Below are 16,125 nucleotides of genomic sequence, written 5' to 3'. Positions count from 1 at the left end.
AGCTGTTATCACTTCCATCACTTGATTGTATTGTACTTGCGGTGTCCTAATCTGCCAGGGAGATGGGGATTTTAAGAGGCATTTCAAATTAGCTCTCATTCCTTATAGCTGCCACTTGGTTGGATAATATCTGGTGGTATTCAACTAAATTTTACTCGAGCTAGACACATCAAAATTAAAGAACAAGACTAAGTTAGGTCCATTAATTTCAATGGATCTACTCTGAGTAAAACATCATTGTATACCACACATGAGGCTTTTGAAGTGGCTTAGTGAGGCTGCCTTTGGGTAAAGCAGTGGGATGCAGCAATAGTCATATTCCCACTGCCCACACCACAACAGGAACAATGGGTAGGTGCCTTAAACATTTGTGCACAAATTTCAAATTTTATTACATGGATTCATTTCTATATCATCTAGTCCTAGAGTCTTGAAAAGACTACGGCAGTGGGCAACCCTTATTACTTCCAGAACCAAATTGCCTTGGAGGTAATCTGTCCACAGTGGATGGTAAAAAATGGCAGTGGGTGGGACCATCACACTGTTTCTCTCCCAGCCTGATTTTCCCTGATTCCTCAGCTTGTTTTCCTTTCCCTTTCCACAACTCTAATAATGACTGATGCTGCCATTGAGCAACATGGAGGATAATGTCCATCAGGATTATGGAAGGAGGAGGGAATGAATAAATACTCCTCTCCCTTTGCTACCCCTGTGCTGCTCAGCAGGGGAAAATAATCTTTATCTGGAACCACCTTTTCCTCTTCTGCTTGGCTGATCAGTGGGAAGATGTTTTGTGGGCCATGTAAGATTAGGCAGGAGACCACAAATTGCATTATTCTGAACATTAAGTATACAGATGGAGAATGTACATATTGCCCAGAGAGTGTACAAAATGCAGGAGGTATGCACATTTCCCAAGGCCTGTTGGGAAGTATGCATATTGATGGAGAAGTATGCACAGTGGCTGGTTATCATGCACATTAACTACATAACTTCCAGTACTTCCAGTACATACACAAATATAGATTGGATGGGTAGGATGGAAGGATAGATATAGGATGGAATGGGTGGTTAGAATAGGATAGACTGGATGGAAACTAGTTATTCGTGTTGGTTATTATACTATCTTGTTTTTGGAATAAAGTGTATTGGTTTGCAATATATCTTTTGGTCTTCTAGTACTTCAGAGTTGTCCGTATGGTACAAGATACAAAGTTTTGCTTGTTCTTTTTGTATACATACAAGGATAATAAACTGAATTGCTTAATTCAATTCTAAAGCTGCAATCCTATGCACTCAAGCAGGAGAGAAGTATTAGATCTATAGGGTGCTCAGTGCTTCCTGGCTCTGAGTCAGTCAGCATTTTGTCTGCTCTGGGTCCCATGAGTAAACTCAAAAGCTAAGTTTCAGAAACCTCTTGGCTGCTTCTAACCTAACTGGCATTCATTAGCTGGCCAGAGTCACGTGTGTTCAAAACCCTTCCTTCCTTCCAGTAACATGCAGTTGCTAAACAATCTTTTCTATACTATTACATAGTGCAAAGGTTTAATGATGCCATTCTGCTTCCTCTGTTAACCTAACATCCTCACAGAAAATGGATATTTTGCTTTCATTGATCACCTTCAAAATATGCCTAAGTATACAAAACCAAAAAGAAACAGTTACATAATGGAGAAGGTAATTGGGCTCAGCGGATAAGCTCTTTGTAGTTCCTTTGCCGCTGAAAAAATGTGGGAAGGGAGATTGACCTCTGAGGATAACACATATTCCAAACCCAGATCTCATCCTACTAGGTTTTTTTGAACATTGAAGTTATACCCTGTTGCATGTATTCTCTGAGTCCATTTTTCTATCCTCCAAGGAACTGTCCTTTCATTCTTGAAAGGAATTGGAGGAAGAGTTACTGGGTTTTGAAGATACATGCCCTGGAGCACTTTTCTTATTTGATAACCAACAATATATTTGTCTTCCTGATTCATGCCAGGTCCACCCTATCCCTATGATATTCCCTCTTCCTTTCCTCAGCAAAGACAGTTGGCTGCAAAGCCTTATCAAATGATACCTCTCAAATACAAACAATTGTTTGGGATTTAATTGCTGATTAATCATTTCAGTAATATTGATATTGGGCATTAAAACAAAATTTTAAGAAACACCCTACATGATACATTTCATAGTCTTAAGTATTTTTAGGTTCAGAATTCTCTTTTTATGCTAACCAGCAAAGTAGAACCTACTTTTAATTTTGTATTGCATTTTATCTGTTTTTTTATTCCTTTTTCACACAGCACAATATTTGTGAAAGCCAGTGTTTAATTAAGTTGTTAAATTAAATGTGATGAAACCATATTATTTTTATTGATACCCATTTTTGTAATTTCTTATAGAATAATAATAACCTGGATGCCTGTTGCGCAGTTCTCTCTAAAGAGAGCACAAAATATCTCTACGGTGAAGGAGACATTGGTTTTTCAGATGATTCTGGGATTCCCGGTCTGCGAAATCACATGACATCCCTTAATTTGGATTTGCAGTCTCAGAATGTGATTCTCCATGGAAGAGAAGGAAGTAGAATGAATGGAAGTAGGACTTTAGCTCATAGCATTAGTGATGGGCACCTTCAAACCAGCCAGTCCAACAGTGAACTGTTTCATCAGGAACCACAGACAGCTCCAGTCCAGGTTCCACAGGGATTCTTTGGCATATCTAATACTGTTAGTACTTCTAATCCAGGGCAGCATTTTGGATTTCACTTGGGCAGCAAAGGAACACCTGGCTTGGCTCAGCAAACACCTAGATTCAACCCCATTATGGTAACTTTAGCCCCAAATATTCAGCCCGGACGGAATACCCCTACATCTTTGCACATACATGGTGTACCTCCAATAAATAGTCCACAAGGCAATTCTATCTATATTAGGCCTTATATCACAAATCCAAGTGGTACAGCTCGCCAAACTCAGCAAAATCCAGGCTGGACGTCTCAGTATAATCCTATGCATTCTCAACAAAACTACCAGCCTTCACATACAAATCCCTGGACAACCCTTCCCACAACCAGTTCCTCGTCGCATACCTCATCACAACAATCAACACAGCCAAACCAGCAAGGCCATCAGACCTCCCATGTCTATATGCCCATAAGTTCTCCTACTACTCCACAAGCACCTACAATTCATTCATCTGGTAGCTCGCAATCTTCTTCCACCCAGAGCCAATACAATATTCAAAATATCTCTACAGGACCTCGTAAAAACCAAATTGAAATCAAACTTGAACCACCACAAAGAAACAGTTCGTCGAAACTGCGTTCAACTGGCCCCCGCTCATCCTCTAACTCCTCTTCCCTCAACAGTCAGACTCTAAGTAGAAGTCAGCCCACTGTTTACATAGCTGCCAGTCCACCAAATACTGATGAAATTACCACACGAAGTCAGCCTAAGGTCTACATTTCAGCCAATGCTTCTACAGGAGATGAACAACTTGTTCGGAATCAACCCACACTCTTCATATCAACAAATCCAGGAGTTACTGCCACGTCTAGGAATATGTCTGGTCAAGTAAGCATGGGACCTGCGTTTATTCACCACCACCCTCCCAAGAGCAGAGCATTGGGCAACAATGCCGCTGCCACTTCTCCCCGAGTGGTTGTTACACAGCCTAACACAAAATACACTTTTAAAATTACTGTTTCTCCAAATAAACCCCCTGCGGTTTCACCTGGTGTGGTGTCCCCAACCTTTGAACCTACAAATCTTCTAAACCTTCCAGATCACTTTGCAGAGACGGAAGGTATCCAACACCTTACTGACCCTGTTCAGTACCCACATGTCGATAGGATTAGTGAGGCGCGAAAGCTGAGTATGGGATCTGATGATGCTGCCTATACACAAGGTAATATTTTTATGTAAGTTGTAGAGATTTCTGCCTTGTTTTGGTCCATGAATTAACGAACACAATACTGAAATAGTGGTGGCTTCTACACCTTTATTTATTTTAAGTATGTCAGAATGGGCAGTAAACAAATAATGGACAGGTACATCTTAGTAATACTCTGTTGCCATTTGATGAAGAAGACTTGCTTTGGAAATTTATCCTTTTAAGTCACAGTGCCTTATGCATGTCTTAGAGTAAATGATTTTTTAAAAACTGTGTGTTCCTTTTGTAAATACATAATAGGGTATTTATGCCAAAGAGGTTAGCACAATTTTTAAAAAGTCACTTGATTCACGTGGATTGATGAGGATTTAATTTGCTAGGACAATAGGTTAAATATAAAAGACTTGAAACATGTGGAACTAACAAATGATTATTTCCTTTTTAGCACTCTGGAAATGGTTTTGTAGGAGAGGAGAATGGTAGCAAGTGTAAATCTAGTGCAAAGATCTCTTAAAGAATCCAGGGACTGAAAGGATTGCAGAACTGATGCAGTAGGAACGCACATTGTTCAACTCTTATGGACAGGGGGAAACATACTACTTTGATTTCAAGCACTCTACATTTTTTCCATCACATTTCTTACCGATCAAGGTAGTCATTCTGTAACCGGATTGTGTAGTTGACATATCTGCCCCATTGTGCACCAAAATGTTGAATAGTTTTAAAATAGTGCTTCCTTTTAGTTTCTCAGCTGCCCCTACATCCTGTTGCTCTAGACATCTCTTTTCAGCAGCCTTCTCCTGCGTATCCTAAGGGTGCCAAGGAGTTCAGCCTAAGACTTAAAAACTGAAATAACCACAAGATATTAGCTGTGAGATAGTTATGGAACTTCCATTCTATCGGTTTATCATCCTAAATATTTAAACTTTCACTTTCCTTCTATGCCTCTAGCAAACTTTATTAGTGTGAACGTAGATTAAAGCCCTATACGCCCTAGGACCCTCATACCTACGGGACCGCCTCTCCTGGTATGTCCCACAGCGGAACTTACGGTCTTCAAATAAAAACATCTTGAAGGTCCCAGGCCACAGAGAGGTTAGGCTGGCCTCAACTAGAGCCAGGGCTTTTTTGGCTGTGGCTCCAATCTGGTGGAACGCTCTGTCACAAGAGACTAGGGCCCTGCGGGACTTGACATCTTTCCGCAGGGCCTGCAAGATGGAGCTGTTCTGCCAGGCCTTTGGTCGGGGTTCAGTCTGACTCCCTCTCCCCTTTCATAAGAACTTGCATGAAAGTGGCCTCCCAATTTTTCTCACAGGCCCATATAAGTTCAGCACAAACAGTTGGGCCTGGTGAGCATTTAAGGTCCCCAACCCTAATCTGCAGGTTGCCATCCGATTGGATTTTATTCTGATCCTGCTCTGATTTGAGGATGTATTTTAATTGATTGTCTGATTTTATGTTAATGTATTATACATTTGATGTTAGCCGCTCTGAGCCCGGCTGTGGCTGGGGAGGGCGGGATATAAATAAAATTTATTATTATTATTATTATTATTATTATTATTATTATTATTATTATTATTTTATTTATTTATGTTACTAAAGTAATTCTGTTAAGTTAACCTCTTTTCTAATAGGTATCTAAATTCCTGGTTGGGTTTTGGAAGTTGTTTTTCAATAAAGAGTAGTCATTTGCAGTTTCTGATGTACTCACTACCATGGTTTTCAGAACAATTCATAATTTAGTCAGTCAGATTATGCATTCAGTATTCCCATCCTTGAAAATTCACAGCCTTCAATTTAAGGTTTAAAAAGCATGGATGTCCAGTGTTAGTCATACTCACAGTAGAGCCATTACAATGGTCTGCTTGTCCATTTATTTTAACAGGTCTCCTCTGAGTATGACTTACTTAGATATCCCATGAGAGCTGAATTGATGTATAGCAATAAAACTTAAGATGGTCGAGTACTATCAAAAGTCTATTAGAGCTGCCAGAAGATAGTTTGACAACTATATATATTAAGGAAATTCCCATCTCTAGTAGTATATTTATACTGAACAATAAACTGAAAACTATAAGAGTTAATATGCCTATTTAAAATACAGAATAGCCATAAGAAATTCAAAACTGAACTGTATTAAGTATAAATCCTGAAATGTCATTTGGTTTTGCATTATGCCAATGAATTGCTGCTCTTGGGATAATATATGCATCCTAGCCATTTTATGGCCATCCAAAGGCTAAGATAGGGAAGCAGAGTTGAGGAAATTGCTGGCTGTGGGGCTCAGCTAAAAAAGTTAAAATTGCTTTCTCTGGCATTTACTCTGGTAATTTTGGTGCATGTTTACCTTGCCCTATTATCTCAAATAATACATGCGTGTTTGATTATATTTATGTATACCCTCTGCCCTTGGATATCAAGATATGACAAGCCATTTCTTTATTGCACACCCTTGTAATTGAGTGATTGAGGTAACTATTGTCATTTCACATTAGGATATGGCATTGGAAATAATTCTTTGCCCAAGACTACCACTCAGTATCACAAATAAACTAAGCTTTAATCTGAGGTTCATTCTAAACCTTTGTGCCATCCCATCCCTTGTGCTAGCAAGATGTTAGGTGTACTTTTCAAGCAGCCGTGTAGAAGCCTGCTTAAAAGACACTCTTTGCTTAGAATGTTAACCAGTTGTTGCTGGGTTTTTTGTTTTGTTTCTTTTACAGTCACCTAATTTAAATTCACAAGGGGGGTTCTCAGCACCGTGTAAAGATTTCTCTTGATAATGTTGTTATTGGAGAGCCCTGATAATGAAAATGTTAGAGAGGAGAATTGCCTAACCAAGCTGATAGCAGACAGCAGCTCATGTATGGAAGATGTGTAGAACTGTGTTGTTTGAACCTTACGCAAATGTACTGAATGCCTTCATATAGTCTCTTCAGTGCAACCATCAGGACTCAAAATGATTTAATAGGGATTTAATCTGTAGCACAGATTGCAACTTCTGCACTGTGTGGCATGTGCTGAATACAGGCAGGTGTGACAGCTGGCAAATATCCTCACATTTCTTGAGGCTTAGAAGACATCTTCAGATTTACCGATGACAGTTGATATACTCTGTCAGCTTCAGATTACTTGTTAATAAGAAACAGATGCTCCAAGTACTAGAAAAGTACAATGTGAGGGATATGAGTTTCCATCAAAAACAACAACAAAGGGTTATATTTGAAACTGGATTTTCTGTAAAATTCTTTTCAAGTCTGTTGCTGGATAAAGAACAGTGAATAGATTATTTTCTTTTGAGTACATTAAGGAAGCTAGGATAGATGAACAGCACATGGCTATTCTCTCTCATTGATACCAAAGCCTTAAGTAATTTGGCTGTTGAATGTGAACCCTCCATTTTGTTCAGCGCCATATTGATTGGAGGTTGTCTTGCAAATTAGGTTAACCATAAATACGTTGCTGCGTCAGCAATGCGATAATACCTTTTCCCCCTTGAACTGCTTTATTCACTTATTAGCTTATTAAAATAAATGTAATTAAATCAGCAGATGAGTTCTGATCTGATCAAAGTTGCACAAGTTTTGGCAGGCCAACTTGTAGCTGCCAAACTCATCATCATTTATGTGTCAAATGGGTGGAGTTTTCTCTGATATTGTGCAGTGCTTCAGAAGCAATTTCTCATTAGTGCCTTTGAAACCCAGGGCAATAATTCTGGATTCAACTTACTGGGCTCACCACAGTACATATACTGGGCTCACACATATACATATACATATACATATACATATACATATACATATACATATACATATACATATACATATACATATACATATACACATGCTACTGGTAACCTGATGAGTGCATTTATGGGCCTCATACTTTGATGTGGATGTTAATCAAAATATGTTTCAGAAGAGAGTGTAGTTGAGTGGCCATTTTCTTTCTGAATGCTGTTTTTGAAATATATTTTAATTACAAGTTTTCATATATTTACATATCTACACATATAGTAACACTAAGAATGATTATCACAATATAGCTAATAATAGAAATTTAAAAGTAACAAAAAGGCGACTTACAACTGAGAGCTGAAGAATGACCAAAACGTTGTGTTTGAATAAACTGAAATGTTGATCAATTAGCATATTTTTAAAAAGATTATATTTCTCTTTGACACCAAAGGAAGGGTAAGATACAAAATAATAGCCATGACAAAAAAGAATAATTGAATTAACCAAATCCATTCAAAAGCAGGAAGTGGGAATCTATGTTCTTTCTGAATGCTGTTGCTAATAGTTTATTTTCAGAGTTGTCTTTCCTGCTTACCTTAAGTAGGAGGCAAATGTCAGGGAGCAAAATGCTAGACTCACGCTGCTGGATGTGTGGAATTTTTTGACACCCCCCCCCCCGAACACTATATGTGCTTTTGAAAATTTCCCTCTTCCTTTAGGAAAGAGCATTGTGCACATGACTGCTGCTTCTAGCAAGGAATCTAGCCCCTTGAGAATAACTGCTTTTATTAGAAGGGTAGGGGAAGCACAGCAGGGACGCGGGTGGTGCTGTGGGTAAAACCTCAGCGCCTAGGACTTGCCGATCGCATGGTCGGCGGTTCGAATCCCCGCGGCGGGGTGCGCTCCCATCGTTCGGTCCCAGCGCCTGCCAACCTAGCAGTTCGAAAGCACCCCCGGGTGCAAGTAGATAAATAGGGACCGCTTTATAGTGGGAAGGTAAACGGCGTTCTGTGTGCTGCTCTGGCTCGCCAGATGCAGCTTGTCACGCTGGCCACGTGACCTGGAAGTGTCTCCGGACAGCGCTGGCTCCCGGCCTATAGAGTGAGATGAGCGCACAACCCTAGAGTCTGGCAAGACTGGCCCATACGGGCAGGGGTACCTTTACCTTTTTAGGGGAAGCACAAGTTGCTACCCCTTGTAGTTGTGGAAGAAGCTTTGGGAAGTCATGGTCATTTTGTGGTGAAATTCTAAAAATAGATCTGGAACTTGGTCCCATATTTCAGAATTTCAGTGGTCAATAGGTGAGTACATGTCTGGGTAGGTTTATCTAAATAAAAACGGTTCTTAGCAGTTGCTGAAAACAATACAACAAATAGGCAGAGAGTTCCATAGAGAAAATACTGCCACACTGCAGGATAGATTCCTGGAAAGTACAAAATAAATGTCATGTGGCACCTTGTAAAGGGCCAGTTCTACAAGTTGAAAACATCATATGGATATAATTATTAATATAATTAGTCTCATTACATAATTCTCACTTGGATATAATAAATAATTCTAAACAGTGATTTTCAAGCTTTCTGTTTTCAATGAGAAGTTTCCACTTGACTTGACTACCAGAAATACCAAGCATCACACAAAGGATTCCGCAGCATGCTCATGGGATGCACTGATTGTTCAGATGTGCTGAATTTCACTGTTGCCTCATATGAACTGAGTGACATACTAAAACTGTGCACACTGCAGAGCAAGATTGGTGATGCTGGGCAAGTTTTCTTTTCAAGGCAACTTGGCTGTCATTGCTGAATTTTTCTTACTTGGGTATCCTTAATCATTTCTGAAGAAATCTCAGTTGAACTACTCTGCTCCGAAGGCCATGATGCACTTCTTGGGTGTAACTTCTGCGGGGTTATTTGTGGGAGATGAGAAATGGATAGGGTGTTTTTGGAGTGGTCACTATTGCAACAGTTGAGCTATGAAAATGTGCACTTGCTCAATAATGTTCACAGTGCCAAAGTATATGAAACAATCTGTTATAGTGAGCCAGTTGTTCTAGATAGTACAGGTGCCCCCCACCCCACTTGCGCAGGGGTTACGTTCCAGGCATCTACGAGCATAAGTGAAATCGTGTAACATTGGGAGCATACCACTATAATAGAACATCTGGTGAAGGAGGGAGACTCATGTGCACCAGGGCTGCTTTCTGCCACACCTTCCCTCCAATGCCTCCCGAGCAGCGGCCCCAAACAACTTCCGGGCAGCAGTAGTTCACTTTCTTTGATTTCCTCCTTCCCTCCCCTTCACATTTTCACCCATCTGCTCTTGTTGCCCTCAGCCTACCTGATTGACTCAACTATTTGCACTCTTCCTCCCCCCCCTTTCTCTTTTGCGCTCTGGCCCCACCTTACTTGGAGATGGATTTGCACCTCTCCCACTGGCCCTGGGCAGCACAGCTACTAAGGCACTGGGTTGCTCATCCTCTAGTGTGCCCTTGAGAGCTGCTTTAGGACCCAGCAGCACAGCAGGCAGGTACTGATCCCATATGCTCCTGTCCCTTCTGCCTGCCTATCTCTTATCTGAAGCTGAGCAACCCAGCAGTGGTGGTAGCCCAGGCAGGGATGCATGGCTTTTGCAGCGCATGGGTGAGTGCACACAGGGGATGGTGACGCTGACTGCCTGCCTGCAGCTGGGACCAGACTGGCATGTGGTGGGAAAGACATGCAGCCCACAGTGCTGTCAGTGGGGATCTGATCCGCAGGTAGAAGTGGCCAATTGATTGATTTCCTGGTGCTGTATGTATATGTGGTTGTGCATAAGTTTGGACTTGGGGTGGGGGGGGGGGCGATGCCTGTGTTGAAAGAAAATGCCTGCCTGACACTCCATTTGCAGGTAGTTTGGAAAGCCATTTTGGTGATTTTTCAGAGGCATTTTTTTCTTCTTCAAAGGATTCATTAGCCGACAACGGGGTGGTAGCCACCCATGCACAGTGGTGGCCTTTCTTTTAAAATACTTCTATTAGGATGGTGTTTCTCTCAGTTGCCACCATTTCTCTAGAATGCCCCAAGCATTGTTCAGGTTTTCCATAATGCTCCCAGCACAGAACAGTACTGCATCCGAGGTGTCCTAGTGAAGGAGACAGGCACCTGCTGAAAGGAGGTCTGTCAAATTTTAATTAAAAAAAGAGAGTAATAGGGCCTTGTCCTGTCTTGAAGCCAGCAATAAGCCTTCCATGAATCTTCTTTTTTTTAAAAGAAATGCATCTTCCCCTTACATAAAAAATGCTCCCAGTTTTTTTTAAATCCTATCTTTTCTCTCCCATCCCAATTTAATTCCAGATATTGATTCTGGCATTGATGTCAACCCAATTCCCAGTGGTTGAGACCTAACCCCAAATTCTATAGCATCCTATCAAAAATCATGAGAAAGCTTTGAAATCTATCAAACTAGACATATTTGAGTCTTAAGAACTTTCTCATCTTATTTTCAAGCTCTGTATGCTTCTATGTATCTGTAAGAGCAAGAATGTTTATTTATTCAAATAAAAGTTGAGAAGGACAGACATTTTAATGAGCTTTTTATCTGCATTGAAGTGCCTTTGGCAATATTTCTGGTACAGAAAGGCTTGAGCAATGTGTTTCCTGTTTAACTGAGGTATTTAGATTAGCTTTAAAATAAGTTGTGGACCTAGGAGCAATAAAATATATTCCTTAAGTATGTTGTTATTTATGTCACTTAAAGAGAATGTATGTCTCAAATAGACTTGATTGCTAATGTGGTCTTAAATTATGCAGAAAGCTGTATAAAACATTTTCAAAGCTTTATTTAGTAATCCGGTATGTGTGTTTAGTACAGGTTTGACTTTCGTTATATCTCTTGGAACTTCTTCCCCTACTACACTGCATCTTGATTTGTATGGCCATGATTCTGAGCCATGGCATACAAAGCAATCAGAATGTGCTGTGTCTACCATAAATGTCTATATAAGATTCTGGCCAGATTCCATCTAGTTGCAATTTGGGCTTCAGTTTTTCATCATTGAGCCATAATTGCTGAATAACCAAGTTTTATATCTATAATTATGGTGTTATCTATTCTAAACTTGGTTTGTGTATACAGTTATTTTTACAATATATTCTGAAATGACATTTGAAGTCAAAAGCAACAACCATTCAGTAGAATAAAAAATTATCAGGTTTCATCTTAACCTTTTTTTTTATGAAACCCATGGAGCTAATGAATTGACATACCAATTCATTTTGGATTATTTCAAACTTTAATAAAATTGAATTTTAAATTGTCTAAATCTATGATTGAAAGCTTTTGATAGGTCTAATTCTGAAGCCTTAACTAGGATATGATTCTCGAAGTTGTATGTTGTTCACCCTAGGCTTGGACTGCTGCTTTAAACCAGAAACAGTTTAAAACTGAATGCCAGTATTTCTTTGAAACTAATTTAACATGGTTTTGAATAAATTGTTTTCCTTTAAATCTCTCTGTTCCACCAAATGAATGAATTTGCTGAACATCTTACCATATATAATGTAAGAACAGCACAAGAAAATAGTGTCTACATGTAATAAGTTTAAGAAACACCTGTCACCTGCAATGCCACCTTTGGCTGTAACTAAATCTGTGATGGCTTATGGGAAAGAGATTATTGAAAATCAGTTTTATTTCTGTATGCAGAATTCATAGGCCATTTTGACTGAGAGAGCTTTGCATAAGACATAGCAGCAAAAACAGTTCTGCGCTGTGGATAGGATTGGGATTGGGCAGGTGGAGGGGGAGAGAGAGAAATTGTAGGCTTAGAAAGATAGTGGGAACACCATTAGATGGTATAGTTAATGGACATTGGGTCCATGAAGAGTGAATAGACTCAGAAACTGAATAAGGAAGCAAGGGTGGAAGATGCAGAAAACTGAAAGGAATGTCGAGTTTAAGAAAATAAGAGGAGGGGTGTAGGGAAAGAGGACTTACACAGGCTGATTACAGTGTTTGAAACTCCCATTCTAGGCGCGTTTTGCGACAGGGAATTTCATTAGTGTGAGCAGTTTCTGAGCTATGGGTGCAGTACTGTGCCTAATATTTCCAATTAAAACTCATAGTGAAAGGAAAGGAGCAGCTTCTTTTGCCTCCCCACTTCCAGCTACTCTCTGAAGACTGGAGGAGAGACCCTCTTAAGAATATTAGAGGGGTGAGCAGGGGAAGGACTAGATCATGTGTAAAATGAACATAATATTTTAGCTGCAGTTCATTCATTTTCAACTTTATATTCTTGTTATAAAAAAGTGCACGCATAACCTAGGTTCGAGGTGCCATTTAGCTTCTAGCTTTCATCTTTCAGTTTCTAACACTGGCTGATTATCAGAAGATAAGGCAATTGTAGCCTGTGTGGTTCCTTAAAGATGTTGTGAGCTGCAGTTCCCATCAGCCTCAGCCAGTATGGCCAATGGTCAGGGATGATGGGCAGTCCTTGACCTAGGGAGTGGGGAGGTATGGTAACTCTGAGCCAGGAAGTGAACTAAGGAGGCCACATGGGAGGCGTCTAAACTTCACACGTCAATTTTCAGACCTTTAGCTGCACATCTGTAATTATCATATAGATATGACTATTATAGGCAATCATCTGAATTATTATTCATGTTTCAAAGCAACTATATGGTACACACAATCTTTATATAATTCAGTTTTGGTAAAGTGGGAATTCTCATGAAATTGTTTGACCTAGGGGTGCCCTGCATTATATCAAATGATGCTGTGAAGAGAACAATATACTGATTAAAGAGATACCTTTATGTCCTTCAGCTTTGCTAGTACATCAGAAGGCTAGAATGGAACGGCTTCAACGAGAACTTGAGATTCAGAAGAAAAAGCTAGATAAACTAAAAACAGAAGTCAATGAAATGGAGAATAATCTAACACGAAGGCGCCTGAAAAGATCAAATTCTGCTTCCCAAATTCCTTCAGTAAGTCATTATTTCTGGAGGTTTTAAACATGTATAAGTCTGAAATAGAATTTCAGTTTAAAAATGGTAATGATACGTAAAATACACTTTGCTTACCTGTCACCTGGTTCATACATCATGGTAAGGCAAACTATGGCTCACTGGAAACGTGCAGGCTCATGGAGGTGAGCTTACAGCCACTTTGCTCCTCCCTGTACTGAGCTAAGATAAAGCTCGTTTTTGTGTTTCCAAACCTCAGTTTGTGGTTACATTATCTCCTCTCTAAACCACAAGCTGTAACCAGGACTTAACCATGAGCCCAGGTTTGGATAAAGCTTTGACTTAGCTCAGTGTGGCACAGAAGTTAAAACAAAAAGCCAGAGAGGAACAATGTGAACCTGTTTAGCTTACCATGATGCATGAACCAGGAGATGGAGAAGACAACTTTAAAAACACAGTCACATTTTCAGTCATGTGTTCTGAATGGTCTAAAGGAGAAGTACTGACTCTGGCAAGCCAGTTATTTGCTTGACTGTGCTTATGTGATACACTTAGAATTATTTTGTGATGTGAAAGAAAAAATACTTCCAAAAGTATTTCCAAAATGATTTTTTTAGGACTGTCAACAAGGAAAAGTTATCACTGATTTCTGTGTATCAGCTGGTGCTTTTGTAATTTCAGTAATAATCTGAATTCAAAATTCAGTGACTAGACACCTCATGGGAATAAATACCCTCCTCTCAAGATCTGATGGGATTGTTCTTTAACAGTTTTGGGTTGAAGATGGCATGATTACGCTTAAATCACAGTCATCACTAAGTTTTGTTGTCCCACGTATAAAGTTAGTAATCTAATAGACAGCATTGTTCTGTGTTTTTCAGCTTGAAGAAATGCAACAGTTAAGAAGTTGTAACAGACAACTTCAGATAGACATAGATTGCCTAACCAAAGAGATTGATCTTTTTCAAGCAAGAGGTACTGTACTATCAGTATAAATAATAATTTTGCCCATTTAGCTAAACATTGAAGGTTTGAGGTTTATAGAACATGTAAATAATTGATTAATGCATTGTGTAATTCAGTTGTTGCTAACATTTTATCGAGCATTTTCATAACAAACAAAATGCCCAACCTTGTCACTGTTTATCTGGGATTCTTTGTTTGTAAAAGATCAAGTCTACATATTTTCAGATATTGATGAAAATAAAACAAGGATTTAGATAAGCTTACATACAAAATATAATTTCTAAAGTTACTCTCTCACCTTACAAATAAAAGCCTTGTAAGTTTAGCATAGAATAGAAAGCAGGAAGACAATGCAAAATCAGCCCTTTCCCCCATTCCTGATTCAGAATGGCTGGGGTGGTGGTGGCTGTTATTCCATTTCCTCTTCTTCAAAGCCTAAAAGCTATGTTTAGTTCTTCAGAAGAATAGGGCAGGGCTAGGTTTGAAAAAAAGACATGTTAACAGACTTGTTCTTATCATTTTAGCAACCAGAGCACAAATAGACAAACATTAGCTTGGTGTTTTTCATATTTGTAGTTCAAAATAATACAAAAAAATACATGGTTCAGGGATTACAAACAGTTCTGGATATCCAGCTGAGCTCTCACCAGGTAAACATTATTTGAAAGAAATAAAAAATTCTTAAAATCAGTAGACCAAATTAAACCTGAATAAGACAAACAAGACAGCTGTTGGGCACTTAGGGTAAGACTTCCTATTGCTATATCTATATTCTGGATTACTTAGAGATCTCCAAGCTTGTTTTAATCTTGAACTTCAAGCTTGAACTTCAATGTTAGTTATGTCTAAGTAGGCCCACTAAAACCAATGAGATTAAGTCCATTGATTCCAGTGGGTGTACTTTGGGTGATATCCAAAACATGTTTATTGTCTTGATTTAGAAAAGCAAAAGCTAATATTATTGACGCTTCACCTGAGGTATAATGTAAAACCTGAAGGCTGCTGCAGCCTGGCTTGCTCATCTTTCCATTGGACTGTTTTGACTGTCTTCAGCTTTCCCTGCCCCCACTCCATACTTTCAATTAGAAAATGCCACCTTTGAATGCTTTTTAGTGAGCCATATATGGAGGCACAAAATTGGTAGATTGCATTAGGTGACCTCAGAATTTTTCCTTCAACATCAGTGAAGATCTTGTCTTACACATTCTGTAATGCTTCTACTTTAGCTGCCTTCTTGTACTAACTCTTTCTTTCATTGTGTTGTGTTTTTTTTCTGTTTTTCAGGACCACATTTTAATCCCAGTGCCATTCATAATTTTTATGATAATATTGGATTTCTAGGTCCTGTGGCACCAAAGCCTAAAGGTACTACTGCTAAATTTTCTAATCTAAGTTAGCATCCCTGAAATCGAAACATTGAGCCCATTTATTGTAATATATACTGTCAGTTCTTCATCATAAAGTTATTTGAGGTCTGCAGCATACATGTAACCACTGTTCTCTGTTGCATGCACACATGCAGACAGGTGGATCAGTTCTGCTCTGTCCATGTGCTGAAATTGCTTAATTTTTGTTCATTTTTAGAGACTGAGAGG

General features: G+C 39.3%; 1 protein-coding gene across 4 annotated transcripts in view; it reads left to right on the top strand.

Moving 5' to 3' along the window:
* Positions 1-16,125, top strand: part of TAB2 (TGF-beta activated kinase 1 (MAP3K7) binding protein 2) — a 48,348-nt gene that overhangs the window by 30,052 nt on the left and 2,171 nt on the right. For 2 of the 4 annotated variants that reach the window (XM_028723636.2, XM_028723635.2), the window contains exons 3-6: positions 2,388-3,894; positions 13,425-13,585; positions 14,446-14,539; positions 15,815-15,895. In XM_028723636.2, the coding sequence (XP_028579469.1) occupies positions 2,388-3,894; positions 13,425-13,585; positions 14,446-14,539; positions 15,815-15,895 (1,843 nt within the window). The remainder of the gene's footprint in view (positions 1-2,387; positions 3,895-13,424; positions 13,586-14,445; positions 14,540-15,814; positions 15,896-16,125) is intronic. The other 2 variants (XM_028723639.2, XM_028723638.2) reach the window with 1 other exon arrangement.

The sequence above is a fragment of the Podarcis muralis genome, chromosome 3, assembly GCF_964188315.1.
Source record: "Podarcis muralis chromosome 3, rPodMur119.hap1.1, whole genome shotgun sequence".
NCBI lineage: Eukaryota > Metazoa > Chordata > Lepidosauria > Squamata > Lacertidae > Podarcis > Podarcis muralis.
The sequence above is the reverse complement of the archived record's forward strand: the minus strand, read 5'-3'. Positions and strand labels throughout refer to the sequence as shown.